Source organism: Diadema setosum, chromosome 12, assembly GCF_964275005.1.
Source record: "Diadema setosum chromosome 12, eeDiaSeto1, whole genome shotgun sequence".
NCBI lineage: Eukaryota > Metazoa > Echinodermata > Echinoidea > Diadematoida > Diadematidae > Diadema > Diadema setosum.
In genome coordinates, this window is record NC_092696.1 from 33315365 (window position 1) to 33342564 (window position 27200).

At 36.7% G+C, this 27200-nt stretch overlaps 1 protein-coding gene across 1 annotated transcript; it reads right to left on the reverse strand.

Moving 5' to 3' along the window:
- LOC140235644 (uncharacterized) lies at positions 1-27200 on the reverse strand. Its single transcript, XM_072315653.1, has 19 exons — positions 27163-27200; positions 26477-26551; positions 24138-24282; positions 22895-22995; positions 20093-20113; positions 19467-19493; positions 18315-18382; positions 17455-17606; positions 15940-16043; positions 14931-14941; positions 13608-13746; positions 12649-12733; positions 11558-11640; positions 8966-9082; positions 8009-8238; positions 6537-6735; positions 4719-4817; positions 3127-3174; positions 1-2396 (listed from the first exon to the last, which is right to left on the reverse strand). Exons 2-19 carry the CDS (start codon positions 26519-26521, stop codon positions 2301-2303), a joined length of 1770 nt encoding a protein of 589 aa, XP_072171754.1. The 5' UTR covers positions 26522-26551; positions 27163-27200; the 3' UTR covers positions 1-2300.

Below are 27200 nucleotides of genomic sequence, written 5' to 3' on the forward strand. Positions count from 1 at the left end.
TTTTCAAACTTCTCCAACCATTTTAATTTCAGAAATATCAAAATGAATGAACACAGGATACAATAAAGACAGGTGGACAATGTCTGGCATCCTCTTGTACAACAGTTCAGTGAACTCAATGATTTGTGGGGTTTTTTTCATAACAATGTTGCACATTAACTCAAACCAATTTGCACTTCAGTGATGACTGTAAATGAAAAAATGAGTAAAATATTAAAAGTCTGTGATACATTTCTAAGCATCACAAACTGGTGTGTGACAGCTCTAAAAACAAATGGTTGAGAAATAACAATAACTTACGCATAGAAAAAAAAAATTCTGTTCGACAATGTATAAAAAAAGATTGGCAAGTAGGATAAAACATGGCACAAGACAAAATGTCATGCAAATCTGTATTGAAGAATGACCTTATCAACTACAATTTTACAATAACTGCATAAACCCATATGACTGGTTAACAATAAATTGTTTATGAGCAATTACCAACATCAATTACATGCAAAACTTTTGCAATTCTGAAATGTTAACATCACTGCCAACAATTACAATCTGTTTAAAGTGAACATGTCTGCAAAGAGAGTGATAATTACTATGTGGATGTCAGCTTGTTTGACTTCAATGCTATATACACAATCACTGTTGACATTTAGTACAGCTAGTAAATGTTTGCAATGTGTAGAGGAAGAAAAACATGCTTTGAAACACAGATTTATGAGCAAAGAATTGTGTAAGTCCAACATTATATTTTAAACAGAGTAAATGCTTGTACAGTGTATCATGACATTTGGTAAGATTACTTGTATGTACAGATTAGAACTCATTCTAGATACATGTAGATCTTTGAAATCAGCATGTAGCATTTCTTTCCCTTCTAAGAATTATAGCTGAAACAGAGAATGAAGGAAGCAACTTGAGAAGAGCTTATTAACAATGAACACACAATCATTAAATATGAATCACAGAAACCTCACAAGAGCAGTAAACTTGTAAATAAACGAAGCTAGTTATTCTTAATATCAAGAAGGCAAGCAATAACCGTTAGCACACTGGTAATTGGCAAGAAATGCAGCTGCAAGACAAGATATATCATCTGTACTTTGAATATATTACCTTTAACTTGATATATTAATTGAAATGATATATGTTAGCCTCTGTTAAACCTTCTATTACATATATTATATAGATGAATAGATACAGACATTTGAAAAGACGAGATGGGAACATTGACTTCAAATTTGATAGACAGAAAATAATTGTGCAAATTGTACAAATTTGAGAAATATTTCATGAATGAAAGTAGCTGGACGTTCTTTGCTGAGATAAACTACGAAGATGGACAATGAACATGTAAAAAGGAAAATGATTTATACCAACAAGTTGTGCAAACACCTCACTCAATAAATGGGGAAAAGGCACTTTCTCTATTCAATATCTATTATCACTGATATACTACTGTGTGATACACATACATGGGATACGATTAACATTTTTGCGAAATATTGTGTGTGCATGAAATAAAGTTACCTCTTCCATTGCCCAAAGCTTTATACATATAAGGATAAACAAACCAGAGATGAATTGATTTGTTGAAGTCCAAGGTATGATAATGACAAGATAGCCTCTCATATTTTACAATTTTACATATTTCCCCCTCATGTGTATTGGTTCTCTTTAGGAGGTTCATGCAAAGAAAAGTCCAATGCATCTATCACTAAAGCTCGTCAAATTCCGTTTATAAAAGAAATCAAACAGCACTACTCAATAGAGATAAAGTTTTACAACTGCAGCATAAAATTTTCACAGGCATATTATATATGCAGAAATATTTTCTTCTCACACATGGGATTTTATTTACTCATATATTCCACATCAATATGCAGGTACTCCTTCTGCTTCTAAACTGATTTTACATAAATGTGTTGCCACTCTTTTGAGGTTTTCAAGAACTCAACTCGTATTAAAAAACAATGACTCTAGTCCAGCTACCGATTCCTATGAACTACTTCCATTTGATACTTTCTTTTCTTGTGAAACAAATACACATTGTACGACAATAGCACACTTAAATACTGGTTCCATGCACTTATCGTACTTTTTATACAAAGTTAAATTACAAATTTACTCTTGCTTATTCCTTTAAAACAAATCCCATGAGCTGCAGGACTAATTAATCCGTAACCATTTTGAAGAATGAACAAAGAAAGATTATGCGGTGTATGGATCGTAACACCACAACATATCAAAGCCTGTGAAGATCGAGGTTCCTTCTGGAAAACTTGTCTAGTAGGGGAGAAGCTATGTTAGGCAAGAATGGGATTGTTGACAACACTTGACTTGCGTCTCTTGGTCTGGCTTCCCGACACTTCCTGACTGCAGGACACATCAAAGTTGTGTTTCTGTGGTTGTGATTGTCAAAGGAGAATATAGGTGATCATTACAGAGGGAACAAAAAACTAAAGGTAGAGTGTGAGGTGCAATACTTTCTTCCATTCAAAGTAAGTGGCTGGGCATGATGTCATCGTACACGTATATAGCATTTTTGCTCCCATCATAATCTTTACATCTAATTCAATTTTTAGCACAATGGAGATTTTGAAGTTAAGGGTTAGCAAAATTTTATCTCAGGTACATAACTTCAAAACAGAAACAAATCCATTTGATTTGATTTGATTTGATTTGATTTGATAATGGTTTATTGAAACAAACATGCATAGTAGGCCAAAGGCTAAATTATAATGCATCACATTGAAAAACATATTAATTACTTCAAATAGCATGCATTGTATGGACATTTCAACAATGGCAAATACATATTACAGTAACATAACAAAGAAATATACAGCATCAGATCAAAAACGTTAAACAGTTAATACCAATCATTATATAAAATATATTATGTATATACTTGCTATAACATGTGCATTTTTTTTTCTCTTCCTTTCTCTTTTTTTTTTTTTCCTTCTTGGGGCTTACTTGCTAAACTTGCATTTCTCATAGCCACTTAATTGTCAGAGTATACTTGGGACTCATCCTCAACAGGTTAATGTTCAAACACTGGCAAATTCCAGGAACTGAAATACTCTATGTTGCCAGAACAAACGCTCCACAGAGCAAAGGTGAACTCACCCCATCCAGAGTTGATGCCTTTCTCTTTGCAGATCGTTTTGGCAATTCCTGATTGTAAAAAGAAAATACACAATGCTTTTCTTTGTGATTCAAAATACATAAATTACACGTGTGGTACATGGTATGCACTGCTATGCTTGTAAAAATTTACAACACAGTGTAATGGTGGCACCAACCTAAAACACTGTTTTAGGTTGGTGCCACCATTACACTGTGTTGCACACACAGGGCGTATAACATGATGCATTGTGTGACACAACTGTCCGGAACATTCAGATTCAGATTCATGTTTATTGATCTATGGTAGGACATAGAAATTTTGCCTCCACTTTAACATAAATTTGTAAAATAATGCTAACACAATGCACATCACGGATATAGTTGTTTCCATGGCAGTTACTGGAACATAACATATACATAAATCAATTAGAAATGTTTCTGTGATTGATATGCCTCCACAGCGTCACATCATTCTCCAAACAAATTTACAGTACATCCAAACAACAACAACGTAACAACAGTTTGTCTATGATTTGTTGTATATCCTTTGTGTAGAGAAAGTATGTTGTAATGGAGATAATTGGATCAGGTATTAAAATTTGGACATGATCTATGCTATGGCAGGAACCCTTTAGTGTGTGTCAGGTTGCAAGACTAACGCAGGGATGTCAGTTCCCATCAAAGAGAGTTTTGCAGCCCTCCCCATGAAATTCTAATCAGATTCCCAAACTAAGTCAATTCCTTAAAAGTGAGAAAAGGCAATTATTGACTGTGAGACTTGAACCTTCAAGTTACTACTTGCCAGGCAAATGACGCAACTACTTGGGCCATATTAGATGTTGGAAATGTGCATTACAGATGGAAAAGAACATCCGACTGCCTTCTTCATGCTGTATATGTAATTCACGAATGGCAAATCAATGACATGTGATTCAAAAACTGATTTAAAAAATTTCATCTGCAGAAGAAATTCAACTTTGATAGAGGCCCACCTGAAATCCAATGTGATCTCTTATACGTATGTGTACATTCAACATTAATATACACTAGAAAGAGTAATATGTGACCCGTGCATCACAAAACCAACAAAATGTCGCACGCGCTGATTTTGTGTGAGGACCGAAAATAGGTGAAATGGGTCAACCCAGCCAGTCTTGAGTTTTTCATATTTTCTGAAAGAGCAAGTCTTTTTCTACCAACAATATGATAGAGTTTGGGATCATAAAATGAACAGGAAATTGTGTTTTTAGCAGATTTTCTCAAACACTTTTTGGTAGAATAGTGTGATTAGGTGTGTTTTATAGAGTTCCCTTCTCATTTCTTAAAAACCCTGTCCGTACTCTTCACTTTCAGCTCTAATAACTTTGGAAAGGATAATGCTACTGCCAAATGAAAGGTGGCATTAATCATCTACAGAATGTGTTGATAAAGCATACTCAATTTTAGCTTTAATCTGATAATCCCTTCATTGTTGTTGCTGCAGCGGTTAACATCCTGTTTTTTGTTCCATTCATCACACTGCTACCATGGCTTCGTAAAGATTAAGCGCTCAATATGATGTCAACTTGGTGACATCAGAGTCTAACCTTCACCTCAATTACGGTGACGCCATCTTTTCCAGATGGCCTCCTAGAGCGGGTCCTGGACCCAGATACGTTGAGGCCAGCTGCCTGCTCAGTCAACTTCTCAACCTGAAAGTCAGAGAAAATGAATAGAACAAAATCTGGTTAAAATAACAACAGAAAAATAACAATAATGAAGGCATACGTACAATACTTGGAAACTATGCCGAATTCTGTAAGGCCAAAACAGTGTGGTTACATGCTGAAATCTCTTTAAATTACAGACCTCCCAACCTTTCTTGACTGAAAAATAGGGATGGTTTGGCTTAAATGTAGGAAAGAAAGAGCAGTTCCCATAAAAGTGTGTAGTAAAAAATTATCAAGAGGTACAGGAAACGCCTAATGAAAACAACAGGATGTGGTCAACATTAAGATTCTTTCCTCCAAATTGTCAATGGTTGGGAGGTCTGTTATTAGAAAATTTTACTAATACCTGGCAGCTATGGAGGAGGATAGGCAACATTTGTTTTGTTTTCCAATTTCTGTGTGTGGGGCACCCCACTCCACCAGCTTTGCAAATCCTATGTTTGCCTGAAGTGAAGGAGAAACTTATACTTGCACATGCTGCAACTCTTTTAGCCATGGGGAATTTCATTTTTGTTCTATGTTTTTCTTTCCTTTCCTCCCTTGAAAAGTGTGATATGTGCAGGAGACTCCCATTGTAACAAAGTCCTTGGGGCCAGAAATTTTTGTTTAGTTATTATGAAATTTCATTACATCCAAACAGTTAGGTTTATAAAGATATATATACACAATAAATTTGGAATATGAACTTTTACTTTGCTGTAGCACAACTTCCGCTAATATAACCATGCATTATAAGCGTATTCTTTATAACGAGAGTGCATTGTCCAAATGAAAGGTGTCATATATCATATCGTCGGTTGAGAATGAGAAGGACTTTAGTTTGCCTTGAACACTCTAAGTTTAGTGGCAAATTAACCCCCTTGTCATTCTCACCCGCTGATATTAACCCATTCCATTCTTAATTCTGAAATTCCCAGACGTAATACACACACTACCAGGTTTCCGTTGGGAACATGTTAACCCGTTGAGGACGAGTCCCGAGTATACTCTGGCAAGTGTCTATGGGAAATGCGTGTTGTAGCAAAATCAAACCGTCCTCAACGGGTTAAGATACTTTGGTCGTGACACTAACATGAGGTGTTCTGAGGTACATTGTTAAAGGGAAGATAAACCCCAAGAACAATGTGGATTGAGTGAAAGCAGCAACATTAGTAGAACACATCAGTGAAAGTTTGAAGAAAATCGGACCATTGATTCAAAAGTTATGAATTTTTAAAGTTTTAGTGTTGGAACCGCTGGATGAGGAGACTACTAGAGGTTATGACGTATGAGTGGACTACAATATCAAGAAAATATAAAGAAAATACTAAAAAAATCAATTTTTCATGAAAATTACAAATTCCATCAACTTGATATTGACATATGTTAAGGGTAGCAATTATTCCCCCTGCTTTCTGAAAGCGGTTGGTCCACTGCTCTTTCATAATTCTAGAAAAGTGAATTTTTGTTGAATATCCTTTATATTTTCTTTGTATTGTTGTCCACTCATACGTCATATCCTCTAGTAGTCTCCTCATCCAGCGGTTCCAACACCAAAACTTAAAAAAATTCATAACTTTTGCATCGATTGTCCGATTTTTCTCAAACTTTCACTGATGTGTTCTACTAATGTTGCTGCTTTCACTCAATCCACATTGCTCTTTGGGTTTACCTTCCCTTTAAAGTTGTCTTTGTGAATTGACCCAAAAATTCATAGTGTACCTCTGTCTTTGGCGCCTTCCTCCGCTGTAGACCCTTCCTGTTCTTCACATTTTCTACGGCCACATCGTCGTCCTGATCCTTGCTCTGCTCCTCCTTCCCATCATCCTCTTTGTCTTCCTTCTCTTCGTCTCTGTGCTTGGTGAGGTATTTCAGGAAGCCATGCGTCAGGATTCGCTCTCTGTTGACAATTTTCACCAGCCTGCAAGAGAGATCATGAAATCATTGAGCAGAAATATGAATCGAACCATATCCTACGTACATCAAAAGTTGCAAGATTGCTTTGAAAAAACATGTACATGTATTATCATGTATCTTGCCATTGCATCATAAAATCACTATGAAGTCATGGTGAGCAGAAGTATAAATCAAACCGTGCCTCACTTTCAAAGTTATGAGCGCTTCCACAAAGTATTAACCCTAACTAGGCCGGGGGGGGGGGGGGGGGGGGGGGGGGGGCCTCCGAGGCCCCCCCCTCGACGTTCCGCGCGATGTATCGCTAACGCGAAAAGCTATCGCCGCAATGTTTCATGACTTTTTTCTTTTGAGTCTCCCGCATCTTTTGACACCAAATTTGCAATGCCCGGGTGTGCGGTTCCGAAGTTGCGCATAAATATGTATGTGCATGTTAGACCAAAAATTGCTCAAAAACGTGAATTCGTGTACAATTTCAATGCAAACTGTGCTGACAGGCAAATTTCATAAAAGTATGATTATTTGGGGGTTTTATTGATTAAAATCAATTAATAACATATTTTCTTGATCGGAACAATGTCGCGGACAAGTTTCATCGAAAAAACAATGCAAAACATAAAGTAAAAAAAACAGAGAAATACATAAGAAATTCAAAAAACAATAAAATACTTTTTTTCTGATGGCACAATTTCTTTCTCTCATATTTGCTCAGGACATTAAAAAGAACGTTCACACAAAAAATGTGCCCATTTTGAGCTCTATTTAGTGATTTATACCAAATTGTCTGATTTCATACATCATTATGCATAAATTAGCATAATTTAGCATAAATGATATTTTTTTTTAAAATTTAACTTTGTGATACTTTAGATTACATCATAGGTAATGTGTGTGCCAATTTTCGTCGCTATCACGCGGTCGACAGCCGAGATCTGGAGGGGGGGGGCCTGGGAGCCCCCCGGCTCTATGATCTTCCTAAATAGCCCGGCCTAGTTAGGGTTCAGGCCAGCCTTCTACTAGGACACAAACTGGATAAAACTATTTCAGCTGCTTGAAGGGTCACACAAAAAGAAATAAGGAAGAGGGAACAGAACACTGAATTAATTCCTGGCAACAACAACATCCAAAGAGAGAAACAGAGTACCCACTTTTAGCTATCAAGATAAAACAAAACAAAACCAACTGAAAAAGAACTATCAACTATGATGCTGGTGTACATTTTCATCTTGAATGAAAAAAGAAAATAGCACATAAATAAACCGCTTTGTGATAACACTCACTTCTTCTTCTTAGAGTCTGATGCACAGTATCCCTCTCTCTCCAGCCTAGACAGAAGACCCTGGGCAATACCGACCTCAATAGCCAGCCTCTTGTGGAGGTTGGGAGCAGTGATGCGCTCCATCTCCGCCACAGCCTCCAGGGTCCGTCTCCACAGGCAGGTGGCGCGGACCTCAGCCGCATTGAGCTCACTCAGATACGGGTCTGTGGGACCACAGTTAGGATCACCAACCTGGATTTGTTTCATTTAATGATAGATATAAGTTTTTTCTGCTTAATTGAGACATTGGCATATACATCTTGCACTCACATCTCATACACTACAGAAAATGCATCTAAATACACGTATGCTATACCTGTCACAATAATGATAGTGAAATGCTAAACACCAAGAGCAATACATGCCAAATGGTGCAGACCCTTGTGTGCGAATGCATGTGCATCATAAATGATAAGATTTCATGACAATCTATTCTCTGACACGTAGCTTTGTAACATCTGCACCAAGGACATCTATGTGAAGACAGAATTATATACTTGGAAGTGTAATTATGACTAGTGGACCATGTAATTACCAAAAAATAAACTCTTTTAACTCCAATTGCTTTCCTGATAAACAGACATTCAAGGTAACAAAATCCTAGCAGTCTAAAAGTCTGGTATAACTGTATATGCCATAATATTGTACATATATTTCAAAAGTGAGTATTTTGAGCAAGTTTTAATTGCAATTTTTTTCAAGAATCGGGACTTCCCGACAGTTTTACGAGTGGTTAAATCGCATTCATGGACTACAAAAGAAGAAATGTACGCATGCACCTCACATTTTGATATGTCAGGTCAGATTAATATTTTTGCTTGTTGTGAAATTCAGGAATAGCACGCACCCCACTAGTGAAATCCGTGAAAATAAAAACTGTGTGAAATATATGCTGTATACGATATATATCATTACTTACCTTAGCACACTGGTTACAGAAGTGCTTTTCTGGGACATCCTTCTCATCGGTGATCATGAAGCAGACAGCGTGCTGCCAGTAGCGGCAATTCTCACACTGGATCATCAGTCCATCATCCTATGGAAAATTATTTATATCACTTAAAGGGATCGTATACTTTTGGTTGAGACCTAATTTCAGGTTTCTAACATTTTTTGGTGAGATAATGAGAAACCTCTTATGAAATATGACAGAGCATGTAATTCTATGAGGAATTCAACGTTTATTTGATGAAAATTGGTTTTGAAATGGCTGAGATATCCCAAAAAGAGCGATTCCAATAAAGTGTGGGACCCACACTTTATTACTATTGCTTGGTTTTACTTTTGTTTTGGATGTTTCAGTCACTCCAAACCCGATTTTTATCAAATAAACTTTGAATTCCTCTTAAAATGGTATGCTCTGTACTATATCATTAAAGTGTTTTCTTGGTATCTCGCAAAAAGTTAAAAGCCCAATTTTCATCTCCACCAATACTGTACCATCCCTTTAACTTGTAGAACTAAGGAGACAAGGCTTGTGTCTTCTTGTGTTTAAAATACCCTTTTCATTATACATATGCCTTCGTACCTAATCCTATCTTCACCTTACATACAGTGGACCCATTATGAAGAAATCCTCGGGATCAACCGTTTTTTGTTGGTTTGTTGGTTTGTTTTTTATACAATGCACTCCCGTTAACGAGCATGGTTATAATGAAATTCCGGTTGCATCAAAGCTAAAATGCAATGGGCCACAATATTACTCGCTCTACGTTTTTTATTGCTTACTTGTTCGGTTATAACAAAACTTTTATATAACGAAAGAAAACTTCTGGTCCTGAGAACTTCATTATAATGGGAGTCCACTGTACCAAAATTGCGATATAAGCAAACGATTAAAAAAGAAAATAAAACAAAAAACAAAAACATACAGCGCATAATGTTGGGGAATCAATTTGTACAATGTTGTAACCAGAATTTTATCATGATGGTGTTCTTTAACTACAATGGGAGTGCACTGTACTACTTCATCAGTTTACCCTTGTGGAGCATTTGTGACCGTGCATCACAAAACGGAACAAAAAGTCGCACGCAGTGATTTTGTGTGAGGACTGAAAATAGGTGAAATGGGTCGACCTAAGCAATCTTGAGTTTTTCACATTTTCTGAAAGAGCAAGTCTTCTTCTACACTATGTTAACGTTTAGGATCATAAAACAAACAGAAACTTGTGTTTTCATCAGTTTTTCTTGAACACTTTTTGGTGGAATAGTGTGATTCTGTAATTCACATAGAGCCCTCTTTTCATTTCGTGAAAACCGTTTCCATGCTCCTTTCAACTCCAATAACTTTAGAAAAAATAATGCTACTGCATTGAAAGTTTACAATAATCATCTACAGAATGTTTAAATGAAGCATGCTCAATTTCAGCTTAATCTGATAATCCCTTCATTGTTGTTGCTCCAATGGTCAACATTCTGTTTTTTGTTCCATTCATCCCACAGCTAGCATGGCTTGGTAAAGATTAAGCACTTGAATAGACTGTACTTGATCAGAGCCTGCTTTCTCATTCACACTTTCCAGAGTCTGTCCTTTCTTTCCAATAATTTAGATAGGTTAGGAGAGTCCATTTGAATTGAGTTATACATCATTTTAAAGCTTAGAGTCTGCTCTTTCAGAATCTGCTCTTAACTAAATATCCTCGTCTGGTGACTTTTTGTTAGTTTTGTGATGCAGGGTCACATTTAACTGTTTAGCTTGATCCAGAATCATCAAAGTAACAAGCAGATTTTTCTAAACCCATGATTTTCTTTCTGAGATTAACATAGTTTTTGCATTATAGACAGCAAATAACTTGACAATTTACAAACTCCGTGTCCTTATAGGCAGAAAGGTTTTGAAGACCATTTGAGCTGAAGTTGAAGAAATAATAAAGTTTTAAATATATGAACAAATTCATTATGAACAACTTCATTACTCTGCATTAGTGTTGACATTCATGATCTGCAAAATGCTGTATATACTGCCCCCTTGTCATTTTGTGATTGCTCTTTGCATATCTGCCAATCCAAGCTGCTGCCTATGTACGACATATAGACAACTCTTGTTATAACAAAGTCCTGGGAATTGCCATTTTTCTTTATTTGTCTCAAAATTTACTTGTAGCTGAGCAAAATCATTTTGTTATAAAAAAGATATGAAGAGTTTGTTTGCAAAAACCGATAAGTCCATATTTGCCAAATGGAGATATTTGCGATTAAAGGTCAAGAAAAATAAAGAGAATAATAAGAAAATTTTTGTTTCTTTTGACCATAACTTCAAAAATATACCTTTATATGTAGTGACCAATATATCATTTAAAAGGTATTATTTTGTACTTTATGACAGAGATCGTACTTCAAAATCTTCAAAAATGGACTTATCGGTTTTTGCAAACAAACCCTTCATATATTGACAATAATTCATGGGGCTGAATTTTTATTTTGTTGTAGCGAAACTTTCATTCAAACCATGTTCGCCAGAAGTGCTTTGTAAACAGCACTTTACACACAAAATTAGGCTTAGTGTATGTACCTCATTGGAGCCACACGGGCACTGAGGGATGTTCTCTTCTTCATCTGCCATGGTGCTACTCTGGGAAGCCTCATCTCCTCCACCTGTGATTGGTGAGCAAGAAAATTATGTAATGCAATGGTACTTGCATATTTGTAAGATAAAACATTCTGTGAGTTCCCAGGAGTTTAGTTTTTTGATGATAGCAAACAAGAGTGCCTTCATTTTTCTCATAGCTGAAGATGAAAGCTTTATAATAATAAAAAAATCAACATTTGTTGATGTTTTGTTTTGTTTGCACACCCTTCTGAGTGTTTGATTGGCATAGATGCCTGAAACTAATTGTCACTAAATAGATATTACCTGATTTCCTTTAATAATTTCTACTATTTTGCCATTGCCGCCAGTTTGACTGAGGCAAATTGTAATGCCCGAGTGGGTTGGCCAACTCACAATAGGGTCAGGCGTGGAGAAAATTATCCGAATGCTGATGAAAAAGCATTGCAAGTTAAACTTTTTATGTGCCACGTTCGCACGCCTGACTCAGTCGACAGCGTGCCAAGTTCGCATATTCTGCTCAAATGCACAAACCCAACCAAACTGATCAAAAAACGCCAAATGTCCCAGTACATAAAAAGCGTTTCTTGCAATTCAAATCCTGTCACATGTAGCTTGCATTTTCCGTGGTGGTTGACTATCAAGCAATATTCCTTACTGGATTTGCTAGTAAATTCAAAGCTTCTGTCACTGTTCTGTGAGAAAAAGTCATAGGTCTACAATAATGTAGCTTCTGGTCATTTTAAAGAAACACAATCATAGACTTGTCAGGCAATTAATTTACATTGAAACAAACCTTGGCCGTTTTTCTACAACTTTGTACATGTCCATAGTAACAAAAATCTACGAAAGCTACACTGATTTGAAAAACAGACTGTTTTCCCAAAACATGACTGCGTTGCTGTCTCAGAATAATGAGGCACACAGGGGGTTTACACCGTGGCACATAAAGAGTTAACAGACATATTAGCACTTATTGGGGTTTAACAGCTATTAAAGAAATGTGATACATCTGGGAAATAAATCTAAAAGGAAAGAAAGACATCCAGCCTCACTTGGTATATTGGGACTACTGTCGGGCACATCTTGTCCTGTCTTCGGCTCTGCAATCTTTGATTTCAGGCTGCCAACCTCACACTCCTGTGGGGAGAAATTCAGAAAGTATCTCACAGTATCGTTACAGCTCCCTTTTCAATGACACAAACTATTTTGCTCCTGCGAAGTTGCTCCGTTCATGTTTTCTCCATGGACTTCATAGATAGGGTTAGGGTTGTGATAGGGTTTTGGGTTTAGTTCGATGCGAAGATTAGGATTAGGGTTAGGATTATGTTTGCAGGTGAGCTTTATGTTTGCCTTTGCGTGCAGATTCATGGGAACAATTGTCCAAGAGGCAAATGTCATGGAACCCCCTTTTCTCAAATTTGCTTTAATCATCTATGAGTTTGTTCAGGATTTATTCCTTCTTTTTTATGTTTAGAGTGACTATTCATTTCTGTTCTTTCCTCATTTATAATCAAATCTTATTCTACAACCAAGCAACAGCTGTGATATAGATTTCCTGTTGTTACAAAGCTATCTTCAATACTGCCAAAGTGGAAATCTTCATGGTGTGGAAATCTTTATGCATTTCGTGCAAGCAGAAACCAGCCCGAACATAAAGGCATGCAAACAATTTTGCTTGTTGTTTGTACCACTTTGTAACACTTTGATTCCACAGAAATAAAGACACCCAAAATTCATCTCACTTGACAGAACATGAACAATTACTTGTGCCAAAATATCTACTTCTACAGTAGTGCTGTGTTTTGGTGGTGACACTTTTACATTTTTATGAGATACCCTCAGATAAATCCAGGTTGTTTTTTCAATCATAACTTTATACTGTGAATGTGCTTTGAATGATAATAATCAAGTCTCTGTAAGCTACAACCATGTTGAGGAGAATATTCATACTTTCACGAAAACATCCATGTACCTTCCCAGACAAGTTTTGCAAATGATAATGCAATTATACCTTGTCATCCTTCTCCATATCTTCCATTTCCAAGTCTTCCAGCTCCTTGTCACATCCTTCTTCCATCTCTTGGCTCATTCCTTCTCCCTCCTCCCTCATCTCAAACTGCTTCTTGTCCGTGGTAATCCTCAGCTTCACGCTGCAAAATGGGATTCAAACAGAGTACATGGAGTAACTTTGTAGACATATCCTTTAACTCTTTATGTGCCATGGTGTCAACCCCTTGTGTGCCACATTATGCTAAGATAGCAACGTAGCCATGCTTCAGGAAAACATTGGTTTTTTTTTTTTTAAATCGGTCTAATATCTATTTTAGTTACAATGGACATGTAATGATCAAAGTGGAAGCGAAATTCAAACTGTGCTTTGATGTAAAATGTATTACAAATATATGATTTTTCTTCCTTTAAAATGACCAGTAGCTACATTATTGCAGAGGCATTACTTTTGCACGCAGACAGAAACGGAAACTTAGAATTTACTCGCAAATCCAGTATATGGAACACCCCTAGAAAGTAAATCACCTCATATTATTTTAGTTACGTGTGACAGCCATGGAATCCCGACAAACACTTTCATTGTAATGCGGCATTTGGCGGTTTGTCGATAGGTTTGGGCGGGTTTTTGCGTTTGAGCGGAATATACGTAGTTGGCACGCCGTCGACTGAGTCGGGCGTGCAAACTTGGCACATAAAGAGTTAATTGTTTCACTGCGATATTCTATTCATGATAACATGGACTTAACTTTCACATAATTCTCACTTTTTAAATCAAGGTAAAAGAAAGAAGCAATGTTTTGGACACATAAGCAAAGTCCTTGAGCAATGTTTCTATTGGTTTGGGACAAAAAAAAATGAAGAAACTGAGATGATTTGGCTTGACATGACCATCCCTACAGAAATCCAATGTATGTCACCACTCACATGGAATGTTTCCTAAATGCTGAAAAGAGCACCAGCAACAACCCAAAATACTGATGGTGCAAAGCAAATATCATTCAAACAAATTTTTTTACCTACACTCTATTACGTTCCACCTCTCTCTCTTTATATTGTGTTACCAAAACTTTCAAATATTATCTGGAAATCATTCATGTACAACTTCCATTATGATTATTTCTCAATTCATACTGAATGAAAACATATGCTCATAGTTCATAGTAAATGACACAGTCTCGTGATTGCTGAATATTGCAAAGAAAAAATGTAACAAGAAAAAAATATATATTATATTAAATGCCTCTGGCGACACTCTGTGGCAGAGGCATAAAAAAAAAAAAAAAAGCATTGATAGCATGCATGGAGACAAATGACTGATACTCACGTGTGGAAAGGCTGTTGATAAAGAAGGACAGAGAAATGAATTACAAGCATGTTGAGCAAATATCTTTGGCAAGCTTGAAATAAAGAGGCTGACAAAAGAACCGTAAGCAGAATTTTGACAAAGCAGAGCTTTAGAAAACTTAGCATGGAACCTTCTCGACATCTAAACCCATTGAGGACGGACTGATTTTGCTACAACACATAAAAGTAATTTCCCATAGACACCTACCTGAGAATTCTCGGGACTCATCTTCAACAGGTTAATATAGCCTAGCAGCCATTAGACCATTCTCAGTTGAAGAATATATTGATCATACTCTGAAACATGTCAAAATCTTCTTGATATCTATCAAGCTTTTTTTGAGGGGGTCATTAACACTATTAAGATGGCTTTCACTTTAGCTGAACATTTCCTTTCTATTGTAAGAAAGGGAAAAAAATTAAGGACCTTTCCTAAGTACCATAGAGAGGGGATACCACAGCTATTTTTCATGATTACAATAAGTAATTGTGCACACACATCCAGAGTAATATTGGACCAGGTGATTCTAATGGACTGACTACAGGACTTCTTGCAAAGAATGGAGAACTTTTTTTTTTTTTCTGGATAGAAATACACATTAAAATAATACCTTTTGTAATATTTTTGTAAGTAACAACAAGCCTTTCATGTTAGCACTATGTAGTGCTGTGCCATGCAATCTAATGAAGATGAGAAACTCTCATGAATACATTTTTGGTTCTCTAGACATAAGCAAGCTATTTACCCTTTTCTGTCTAGAAGTTTCTTGCAAACTTAACCTCTTTTAGCTGAAGGAAGCAGCACATTTTACATCACTTTGCGTTGGTACAGATAACACTGATCATGGCATAATCTATGGAGACTAATTTCCAGAATAGAGTTATGCAGGGATGATAAGAAAGAAATGATTTTGTTTTGTTTCTTTTATGGACAGCCTGGGTGGTCGCGGTGGTATTAGTTCAGAATTACATCTCACACACATACTTACAGTGGATACTTCCCCAACCCTCAGGTTGATAGGCTCCTCTTCATAGGAAAAGCGATCTGTGTCAGATGCCTTGAAACCAGGTGGCTCATAGTCTGTTGGTGTGACTGTGATAGGAATGAAATAGCATTGACTTTATTACATTTCTGTACCTCTATTGCCACCCGCTGCTCTGCCAACTTCATTTTGTATTTTTGAATTAATGCTCATCCTCTCAGTATTAGAAACTAATAAAGCTCCATACTGTGTACCTTCTACCCAAATCTTTATGGGATCAAAATGGATCGTGGTTAACTTTTGCTTTATGATTGGCAATACAAAAGTACATCATTTCATTTGTGTTCATACTGACATGGCAATGAGAGAATCTTTACAGAGACTAGAAATACATACAATTTGAACTGTGTGTTATCAAAATGAAGTATCGATACACTCAAATTTTTATGGGTAATTATGCTCTTTTAACTATTTGTTTGTCACATTTGCATGCCTGACTATAGCCGTCAGCTATCAACTTTGCATATTTTGCTCAAATGCACAAGCCAATCGGTAAAGCATGGCATATGCCAGAGTATACTGAAAACATTACAGCCATAGCTTTGTCACAGAATTATACATTGCAACACAACTTGCAAGCCTCTCTGAATCTTTGCTGTACTCTATTTCTAGCATAAACACTGTAAAAAGATGCTTTGAAAAACAATGTTTTCCAAAAGCATTCACATTTTGTGGCCTCAGAAGAATGTGATACACAGCTCTTCATGTGCCATTGTGTAAACTCCCCCTGTGCCACATTATTCTGAGACAGCAACGTAGTCATGCTTTTGGAAACATTTTGTTTTTCCAATCCATGTAACATTTTCAGACTTTGTTTATCCTCAATGTGTAATTAATATAGTTGTAGATAAAATGCCAAGCTTCCCTTCAATGTAAATTGTATGACAAATCTGAGTATTACTTCTTTTAAATGACCAGTGGCTACATTATTGTAGAGGCATTACTTTTTTGCACATAAACAGTAGAGAAAGGTAGAATTTACTCCCAAATCCAGTCAGAAACACCGCTTGATAGTCAATCGGCCGATAAAGTGCAAGCTACTTGTGACAGAAATGGAACCCCAAGAAACGCTTTCACCGTACTCTGGCATTTGGTGATTAATTTATTGATCAGTTTGGGTGGGTTTGTGCATTTGAGCAGTTCATATGTGAAGTTGGCACGCCGTGGCAAATATTATAAAGAGTTAATGAGATTCTGTGAGAGCAAGGTAGGACACTGGAATACTGTAAAAGTTGAAATTTTCGTGGTGTTGAAATTTTCGCGCATTTCGCACAACCAGAAACTAGCGCGAAAATAAAAGCACGTGAATATTTTTGCCTACCATATATTCCAGTAGTTGAAGTCTTGATTTCGTGGAATTAAAAACACGCGAAACTCTTCTAACCCCGCTGAGCGCGAAAAATTAGTCGCGCGAAAATATCCACTTTTACAGTAGGGGAACGGTGAACTGAATGGACGTACCATCATCATAGTAGAGAAGCTTCATGGTCATCATGACTTCATCAGGCAGCAGGCGTAGGGACTGTGTCATGACCAGGATGGTACGCAGGAGCTGTAGGGTGGCCCGCTTGGTTTGAGCCTCTGTGTGGGCCCCGGCCATCTTCTCCTTGTTCCTGGTGTAAAAGGAAAGCAGAGTGAGGAAAATTAAATGCTGTGCTTTAATAGGCAACTGAAGAAGCAAGCAGAGTGTGACAAACAAGATTCTGCACAATAATGATACTCAGCTATGTTTCAACAGTGGCTAGCTATCACCTTTGAGAATCAACTCCACGTACAGAGTGTCTACTGTAAAAGTGGATATTTTTGCACGACTAAGACATAAACTACTGGAACATTATGGCAAGCAAAATTATTCGCATGCTTTTATTTTCGCGCTGGCTTCTGGTTGCGCGAATCTGCAAAAATTTCAACACCGGAAAATTTCAACTTTTCAGTACTTTGGACATGGAAGGTATCTAGTTGGGTTCTGCAGCAACTTACTTTTTTTAATATGTAACATTTTTTTTTTTTGGTGGTGGTGGTGGTGGTGGTAAATGTAGGCTGCACTTTCTATCAAGAAGATAGAACATTTTGTACCAAGGATAATCACTGGATGTTATGTGTGTAAGAGGATTAAATACATATAATATACACTGCAAATGATTATGCAGAGCACTAATCAAACTCATCGGGTTCATTCTTTACAACTTTCCAGACATATTTCATACATAAAGACATCTACGGCTTGGAATAACTGTGACTTGCTTTGCTTATCTCATCTTGACTAAAATAACATTTTCAAAGCATTTTGTCTTAAGAATAAAATGCAACAAGAAACTCACCTGTAGATATCAACCTCAGGACCCTGTTGACTGTAGCTGAATTTGAATGTGTACGTCTCGATGGCAGTCTGAATTAAAAGTGGTCGATTAAAAGACTTTCATTCGCAAAGGAAAGCGCATCATTTTGATCAGTTTCAGTGGTTGCAGCTGTATTTGAATGTGTTTGTCTCAACAAAGTCTGAATGAACAATAGTCAAGTACAAGACTTTCATTTGCAAAGAAACATACCACTACTTTGATAAATTTGATAAGCAGTATTTCTCCCTTCACAAGTACAATGTAGTATGAAATTTCCTCATAATGTACTTGAAAAAGGTAGCTGGTATCATTAGGCTTTATATGTTGCTTTTCTGAGATTGAATGAAAAATTAATCTGATTTTGTGGTATAGTATGCTAATATCCTTTGCATTCAAAGATTTAATCAATGGCTGTGAGTGCGGTCTACTTTATTAGTAAAAAAATCATTGTTAGTTATAACCATCTTTCTTTACTGCTTCTTAGCTTTATGGTAGAATTGATGATGCATTGCTTGAAGTTCTCACGAACTTACCAAAATAGAGCTTTTCTACTTTATCTGATGAAGAATATAGTGCAAATCTTCTGTGAGCTTATCTCTGTATGAACCACCCCCACTTCATGAAGATTTGAAAATTAGCATGTTACTTAAATCTAAAACTGAATTACTTTAACCTCTTGACGGGCTGATTTTGCAACAACACGCATTTCCCATAGACAGTTACCTGAGTATACTCAGGACTCATCCTCAGTGGGTTAATACATCATGACTTGGCGCCAACATGTACATTCAAATGTGCTTCAAGTTGACAAGGTTGCCAGAAAGTCAGTCTATTTATGATTGTATAATTATACAGATGATCAGTTCATAATGAAGAGAAAGAAGACTTGAAAATGCTAATGCTTGTTTTGAATTCATGTTGTTGTTGTAATTAGTGTAGCAGATGGTATGTTCCATTCATTTTTGACATCAAGTTACAAAAATAAGCCATTTCAGCTTGCATTGTAGCTCCATGCAGAAAGTAAAAAGTCCTAACCCATTTATTACACATTTTATCCTTTGCTGGACAGTACTTAAATAGTTATGTCATGTATTGCTTTGCTATACTATTACATTTTGTCCTACATGTACTTACATCAGGATCACTTGGGTCCACATACATCTATTGAGGGAAAGAAGGAAAGGCAAAATGCATTTCATTGTCTTCTTCTCATGGCAAGCATTCAACCTTCCACAACTCAATCACCTTTCTATACATATTTAGTGGGATGAAATCTTTTTACTGTGAATATGTTTTTGTTCACTTGCAAATATGAAATTACCACTTTGAGAACAGGTAAAGCCATTTTGCGGGTTTGAAGAAAAATGCAAACTCTAAAGCAGATCATGCATAGACAATATTTAATCTATATCTAATGCACTTTCTATAACTACAGTTGTACAACAACAACAAAAAAGAACCCACCAAAATATACAAACAAAAAAATTGAGTGCAAAGTGATAGATTGTGGGATGCAAGGGTGAATAGTGGTTTTAAACTGCAAACATGAAATTTTGCCTTTTTTCATTACACAGACAGGAATTGTATTCAAAAGTCACACTCGATAGAGTTATGATTATGCCTAGGAAAATATCATTTTGACTAACAGAATCATGATTTTTTTTTGCTAAAAGATTAAGTGATGAGGCATTATTGTGAACGAAGACAATGATGTTTATTATTTGACAATGAGAAACAGTGAAAATGTAGACATCACTTACCCCAATTATCATGGCCCTGAGCTGCACACACACACACACACACACACACACACAAGAAAAATCATGACAAATGAATTTAATCTTTAAATATGGCACAGAAAAAGCAACTGGAATTCCATTGTCCATAACATTGACTACCAATGCTCAGTGTACGACAAAGTATTTCAAAATTATGCAACCATAAAAAGGTAAAAGTAAAAAGGCAAATAAGTACTTGTATCACACTCTGTACAGAGATTTGATTCAATCATATATGAATGGCATGCTACACACAAAAGATACAAAATGTTTCAAAAGCTGACCAATTGTTGTTGGGTTTTCTTTAGTTACTGATATCCTTGCATCTGATTGGCTCAGAGCATGTTTGTCAGTGAAAATTCCTGTCGAACACTTCGTCGCCGGTCACACGAACCGACGAATCACTCGATTTTGGGTCAAATTTTCGATTTTGAGATTTTCAATCATTTCGATAGTAGATATTCCATACTACATATTCTGAAATTCCCAGTGTGTAATTCGGTGTAATTTTTACGTAGTTATCACTTTTGTAGAAGTATGTAATTCCATTTGTGAAAATTATTTGTTTTCCCCATAGACGCATGTATTAATTAAACAATCAGGCGATTCGACAGTTCGGTGACCGCGCGTACGCGCGGTCACCGAACCGACGAATCAGTGCGCATTGACTTGCGTGTAATTTCTGAGATTCAACAGTTTATTGACCGCATGCACAGTGCGCGTACTATGTAATACATGTGTTGACAATGACAACGCTCAATGTACATATCTGCCCCCCCACGGAAAAAAGCAGTAACTGACATTTTTATGAATGTTTACGTTTTTGCAAAAATGAATAGTTTACCCAATGCTCTCCAATGTTAATAGGTCAGTTTTGCAAAAAGAAAAATGAAAGTGACCAAAAATACAATTTTTCACTTTTGCAAAAAGCAGTAACTGCATCCAGTTGATTCAACTTTGCAAGTTTCCCCACGGAAAAAAGCAGTAACTAACAAAGCCCACGGAAGAAAGCAGTAACTAACAATTTAGTCTTTATCATTCAGACTCTGAATAGTCCTTCCTGTATATTTTTTTCCCTAATACCATTTATATTTTCTACTAATTTTTTTTTAAACAATGTAAACAGCAGTTTCTCCCATAATTTAGGAGAGTAGATATAAAAAGATTGTTTCACCAGTAACTTGACTCTGCCCGCAGGGAATCATATGACAAGTTGTAGAAAAAGCTTCTTTCTGGAGACTAGCAAACCTGGCAGACTCAGCGCGCTCAGAGTGCAGAATACGCGTGCAGCAGCTGCATGCGCATAAATTCTGCAGCATACAGTAACTAGCTAAACATTGCATCACATCACAGTCATCACACTTGCATGCACAGTATTGCAGGTCTGGTACAGTCTGAGTGATCATGCCAGTGCTAACCATGCTGTCACACAGTTTCTGCGGTCCAGGCATGCCTGTAAATCTATCATGAATTGCAGAGGAAAAGTCATGGTAGCCATGGCTTTGGCCAGAACCAGAAAATCTAGGTGAGCTGAAAATATATTGAAGGGAGATGAGCACTAGTATTAATGCACTAACGTTAGTCTAATGTTAGATGTAGGCCCTAAAGTTTAAAATAGGTCTACCAGATCTAAAGTTACAGAGTAGATCTAGATTCTAATCTATTGTTTACTGTTTAGTGTTAGACAAAATGTCAGTAGGCCTAATCTAACGTAATAGATCTAGGCCTAGGTCTAGCACTAACATTGGGCATAGATCTGTAGTCTAGCTTAAGTGTAACGTCAGAGTTCGACTAGGATCTAAGACGAAGAGACTTGACTTTATTGTCTAGTCCAGGGTCATGTGTCAGGGGCCAGGCCGGGCACTCCAAAGTTCAGTTAGGCCCTAGGGTACATAGGTGTCTACCTTATTTTTACACAGAATGCCATTCAATCTACAAGACCTAGTCTAGGTCTAGCGATAGGTCCTAGATCTTATAGATCTAGACTAACCAGAAAGTAGAAGAACTTTATAACCTGGTGGTGGTAACAATTCTCCTCCTATGGTCATGTGACATGTGCAATTACTGCTTTTTTCCATGGGGAAAACAGCAGACTCCTGGCCGTCTGCAGTTACTGCTTTTTTCCGTGGGGAAACTACCCAGAATCAAGGGTGAGCCACCGCAGTAATTGCATTTTCCTAAATAACATTTAAAAAATAACGGAAACATAATTTTTTTCCTAGTTATTGTTAGACAACTAGGTATGGTGCATAATCATACCACAAAATTATTTTTGAATGTTTCTGTGTTTTTAAAGAATCTGCAAAAAACACAAAATCGCATTTATCTCAGCTCAGCAGTTATGCAGTTACTGCTTTCTTCCGTGGGGGGGCAGATATGTACATATGGACACACATGGAAAATGACAACGTTCTTTGCAGACCGAAAATACATGCATGCAGCTCTTTGACGATTTCCCGCTTATTTGTTAACAATACAATTCGATCAAAACTTCACAAGTTAGAGCAAGAATTGAAGTCTGATGTACTACAAAAATAATTGGAAATTATAGACATGAAAGTGTAGCAACCATAAGTCAAAAATGGGTTAACTTCAAACGCGATTTTCTCGAATTGTCATTCTTACACAAACGTGAGGGATTCGTCGGTTCGTGTGACCGGCGACGACTTGATGAAATGCTCCCTCCCTGCAAACTAATAGGGCTTTTTTTTTGGTTCCATTTTTTAAGGATATTTGAAAACATCCTAATTTGTCCATGATGTAATTCCATGTCTATCTGCTTACATATTTCTTGTCCAAGGCATCAAAGCAACCTTTCATCCACTTGATGACTTGGCAGGCCCCGGGACATGCACTGTCATCTTTCAAAACTTTCAGGTTTAGATCTGCACACATGTACATCAAACAAACAGATGAATCAGAACCTATGCCAACCTACAGCAGGGTGAGGGAATATTTCTGTCATAGAGTAGCAGTGTTGGAATCCCTGATTTTTTTTTTTTTCCTTTGGGGGGGGGGGGGGGGGAGGGATACCACACCTTGTAAATCATGGATACAAAATCAAAAACTCAGCATCTAACGAAATACTTGCAGAGGTTACCTGGACACTCAACTCTGCAATTCCTCGCATTCCTTTCCAGATTTACCGGTACTTCAACTGGATCAGATGTAGAATTTTCATTGACACAATCTCGTTAATGATAACATTCACTTAACCAGATTTCTTAACTTTTTCTTTGCATTATCATCATCATTCTTTTGAATTCCTTTTCTTTACCTTTGATAACTGATTTACACTTCTTTACTTTTTTATATTCCTGCATATTTTTGTATTCTTTTACATTTTACATTTTCAGTCATTCTCTCATGTACGTTACCTCCCTCTGTTCATTATGATGTAAATTATAGTGAACATTAACTCTTATGTGTGCCACAGTCGATTAAAATCCTGTGTACCACATCATTCCAAGAAATCAATGCATAAGCACTGAACTGGAAAACGTTCTGCATTTCAAAGGCAATTATGTAACTATAGAGCATTTATGCTAGACTTGAAGTACGGGAAAATTGTACGGGAAAAAAAAAATGCATGCTTGGCTGTGATCTAAATTTCATGACAAAGCTGTGGCAATTTTTCTTGCAAATAAATGCCACTATATATACAACCTATAAAGAGACTGCAAAATTGAATTATTAGTCATGATACACCATTTACACATAGTTCTGGGAGGCAAGACATTTTGAAAATACATGTGAAGATACCATTGACAGAAAATCAAGATTTACCCCCCAAAATCCCTATGGAACATCCCTTATTCAGTTACCCCACACAGCAAGCTCTCTGTACTCGTAACATAGAAGTGTACTACAATCTATTGGTTAGTTTGTGCAGAGTTTTTGCATTTGAGCAAAATATGCAAAATTGGCAAGCCATCAACTGAGTCAGGTACATTGTAAGTGAACGCTACACACAAGTTAACAAAAGTTTGCCAACAGGCCATCATGATATTGCTTTATAAATGCTCACCTTCTAACGACCTGTCCCCAAAGGCATGTTCAGGAAAGATGGTTCTCAGGTACGTAATGGTCGACACAGCGACAGCAAGAAGTTTCTTCACAAATATGGCGGACTGCTGGTGGGTGACTTGGTCTGGTGGAAATATTGCTGACCACTGGAATGCAAGCATAGATGCCAAGTTCAAAAAATTTTTATGAGTGAGATTTTTATGACTCAGCATCTCGGCACATGCACATGTGCCTGAGCAAGGGAGCGATGTGACTGAGCGAGGGGAGGTTGGTAGGGAGCTTTTTCAATTTTTAGCTCTTAATGGTGCAAGCTGGTGCATACTTAAGTGACTATTTTTTACTTATTTTGAAAGACAAAAGGGAAATATGCCTTCAATTGCAACTCTCACTTTAATCCTTTAAGCTACACTGTATGCTCCTAATGCGTGAGAAAAATGGGTGTCATGCGTGAGATTGCGAGACAGACCCTAGTAATGCTTGCTCAGCAAGTCTCACTCACAATGCGTGAGACTTGGTAGCTCTGTGCAAGGTTCACGTAAATGATTGACGTTTAATACTGCCTTGCAACAAATGTGCTTCCTTGATGGCATAATTTTGCTCGTACAATTTTTTTACTGGCACATGTACTAAAGTGCCACTGGAGAACTCAAGAATAATTTCTGCAATTGTATCATACATCACTCAGTGTGATTTATTGAATGAATGTAGTTCCATCCCAAATTAGAATCAAGCATTATCAAGCAGAGAGTAGACTTTACTGGTGTATTAGTAACAATGACAATTTAAGGCTTATTATGAACACTTTCCCCGAGCATTTACATTTGCATTTACTAAAGTGAGGAAGAAAATAGGAGAAAATTTGGATTAACTCATAGAAGTAAACCTTTTAAACAATTTTACAGTGCTTGAAATTTTGTTTGACATAGATCTTCTGTAGATTATCTGATAGTTTACATAATTCCAACAGATACTTTTACATCTACTGTAGATATGAAACTCATAGTTTCGGAATAGGTTCTACTGGAAACAACTCCACTAGTCAATGGAATGTTTGAACTCGGGTATTCTGTAATTTAGACTCTGTAGAACTTGGAGGTTTTCTACTTCTAGGTGTAGAAATTTCTAGAATCTTTTAAGAAGATTTTGTATGAAGGGGGTCTACATGTATCTAGACATATTTGCAATGTTCTAAAGCTTAAGAACTTCCCAACAAGAAGAGTACTAGCTACAATCAAGTAGCACTGTCGTGTACACTTTGTATGTTAGACTTTCATTTCACACCCCCCCCCCAAAAAAAAAAGAAAATAAATAATGTGTGAATAGATGCAGAACAAATACAATTTGAGCAAATTCTGATCAACACTAGGAAAATTGTGATATTCTGAAGTTATAATCAATCAAGTACAAATTGGCAAGTCTGTGAATTATTATACGCCTGTTGTGTAACCTTAAACCTTTACCTTCCATTTGACCAGATATTCCATCAATCTCTTGGATTTTATTTTTGTTGGAACAGTACAGTGCACTCCCGTTATAACGAACACGATTATAACGAAATTCCAGTTACAGCGAAGTAAAAATTAAGGCTGCAACATTATCCACTCTGTTTTTTTATTGTTTATTTGTTCGGTTATAACGAAATTTCGATATAACAAGACAAAACTACCGGTCCTGTAGCCCGACCAGATGCCGTGCAAAGAGTACAGCCACTGGGCTGTGTAGAATAGTTACCGGTCCTGAGGACTTTGTTATAACGGGAGTCCACGGTAAGCAGGGCTTGTATTAAGTTGTAAAGGCTTAAAATTATTGTACTAGGACCTTCCACTTGTCTTTCTACCACTACCAGATCTAACGTTATTTCTACAGGTCATTTATAAAGTGCAGTTGGAAATTTGTTTCATGGGAAAATAGAAGTTTAGGGGTCTACCTTATTCAGAGTTGGGCCCTACGCCTACGGCCTCCAGAGCAAATGGGGATGAACTCACATAATCACAGAATTGCTAATTTGGGTTTGTGTTTGATTTATTACAACTTAAAAAAAACAACAACAACAACAAAACAACATAAAACTACAAAAGCCATAACGGGTTAGAAACTAACAATCACATTTTCATTTCCATCAGAACATTAGAAACTAACGTTACCCCATCCTTAATCAAAATGTAACTGTCCTGTTCCTCAGTCATAGTACTGGACTCATACATACAATACATTAGTTAACTAGTTAGCTTAAATTTCTGCTTCCACTTTTTTTCACACAAACTAAGTTAATTGCCAGGGTAGATTTCCCCTTTAAAATTCCCTTAATCAAACTTAATTATGACACATAATATTACCTACCTGCCCTGTTTTTGTCTTTGGACGTTGTTGAGTTGCAACAGCCATTCTGCCAGACCCTGTGAAGTTAGTGTGATACTGATAATGAAAAAAATATTAACGTTTGACCTCGAGGATAATCTCAGTGTGAAGTTGAATGATGGTTGATTGACATCCACGGTTAACATTAGAGAGAGACTTTCACAATTACCTGGTACTTGTATTATTATGTAGACCCAACTTCTAACGTTAGTAAGTGTGATCTTGATCGAATGGTGTGCTAGAAGTAAAAAAAATAAAATAAAATAAAAAAATTAAAAAATAAGATAGATTATAAAAAAAAAAAAAAAAAGCCTAGCCTAGCACCCTAACATTAGGTTTTACCACAAAGATGATGGCCGGTCTTTTTATCGCACTATGACACCCGACAGCTCAGCAACACAAACTCAATCAAGCCGAACCACACGGTTGATCGTTAACACGTTTTATGTTAGTCATTTATACTCATTCATTGGCCCTATAGAACCTATAAATTACTGTTGTAAGACTAGAGGCCAATAGCAAGCGACTTTAATTTGTGGAATATAAAATCCAAAGCGGACTTCACAAAAACATACAACTTCAAGACATTCAACTGGAACAGTAGGACCTACCTAATTCGTTACAGAAATATTGTGTAAAGTTAAAATAAGAAAAAAAAAAATCCTTACAATTTCCTCTTCTCGACAGTGAAGCCAGACGAGACAGT

Coding starts and splice junctions, on each gene's coding strand:
- LOC140235644 (XM_072315653.1), bottom strand. CDS start 26,521: ATGGCTGTTGCAACTCAACAACGTCCAAAGACAAAAACAGGGCAG. Junction 4,818..6,536: donor GGAAGGCGCCAAAGACAGAG/GTACACTATGAA, acceptor TCTGACTTTCAG/GTTGAGAAGTTGACTGAGCA. Junction 3,175..4,718: donor ATGGCGTCACCGTAATTGAG/GTGAAGGTTAGA, acceptor TTTTACAATCAG/GAATTGCCAAAACGATCTGC.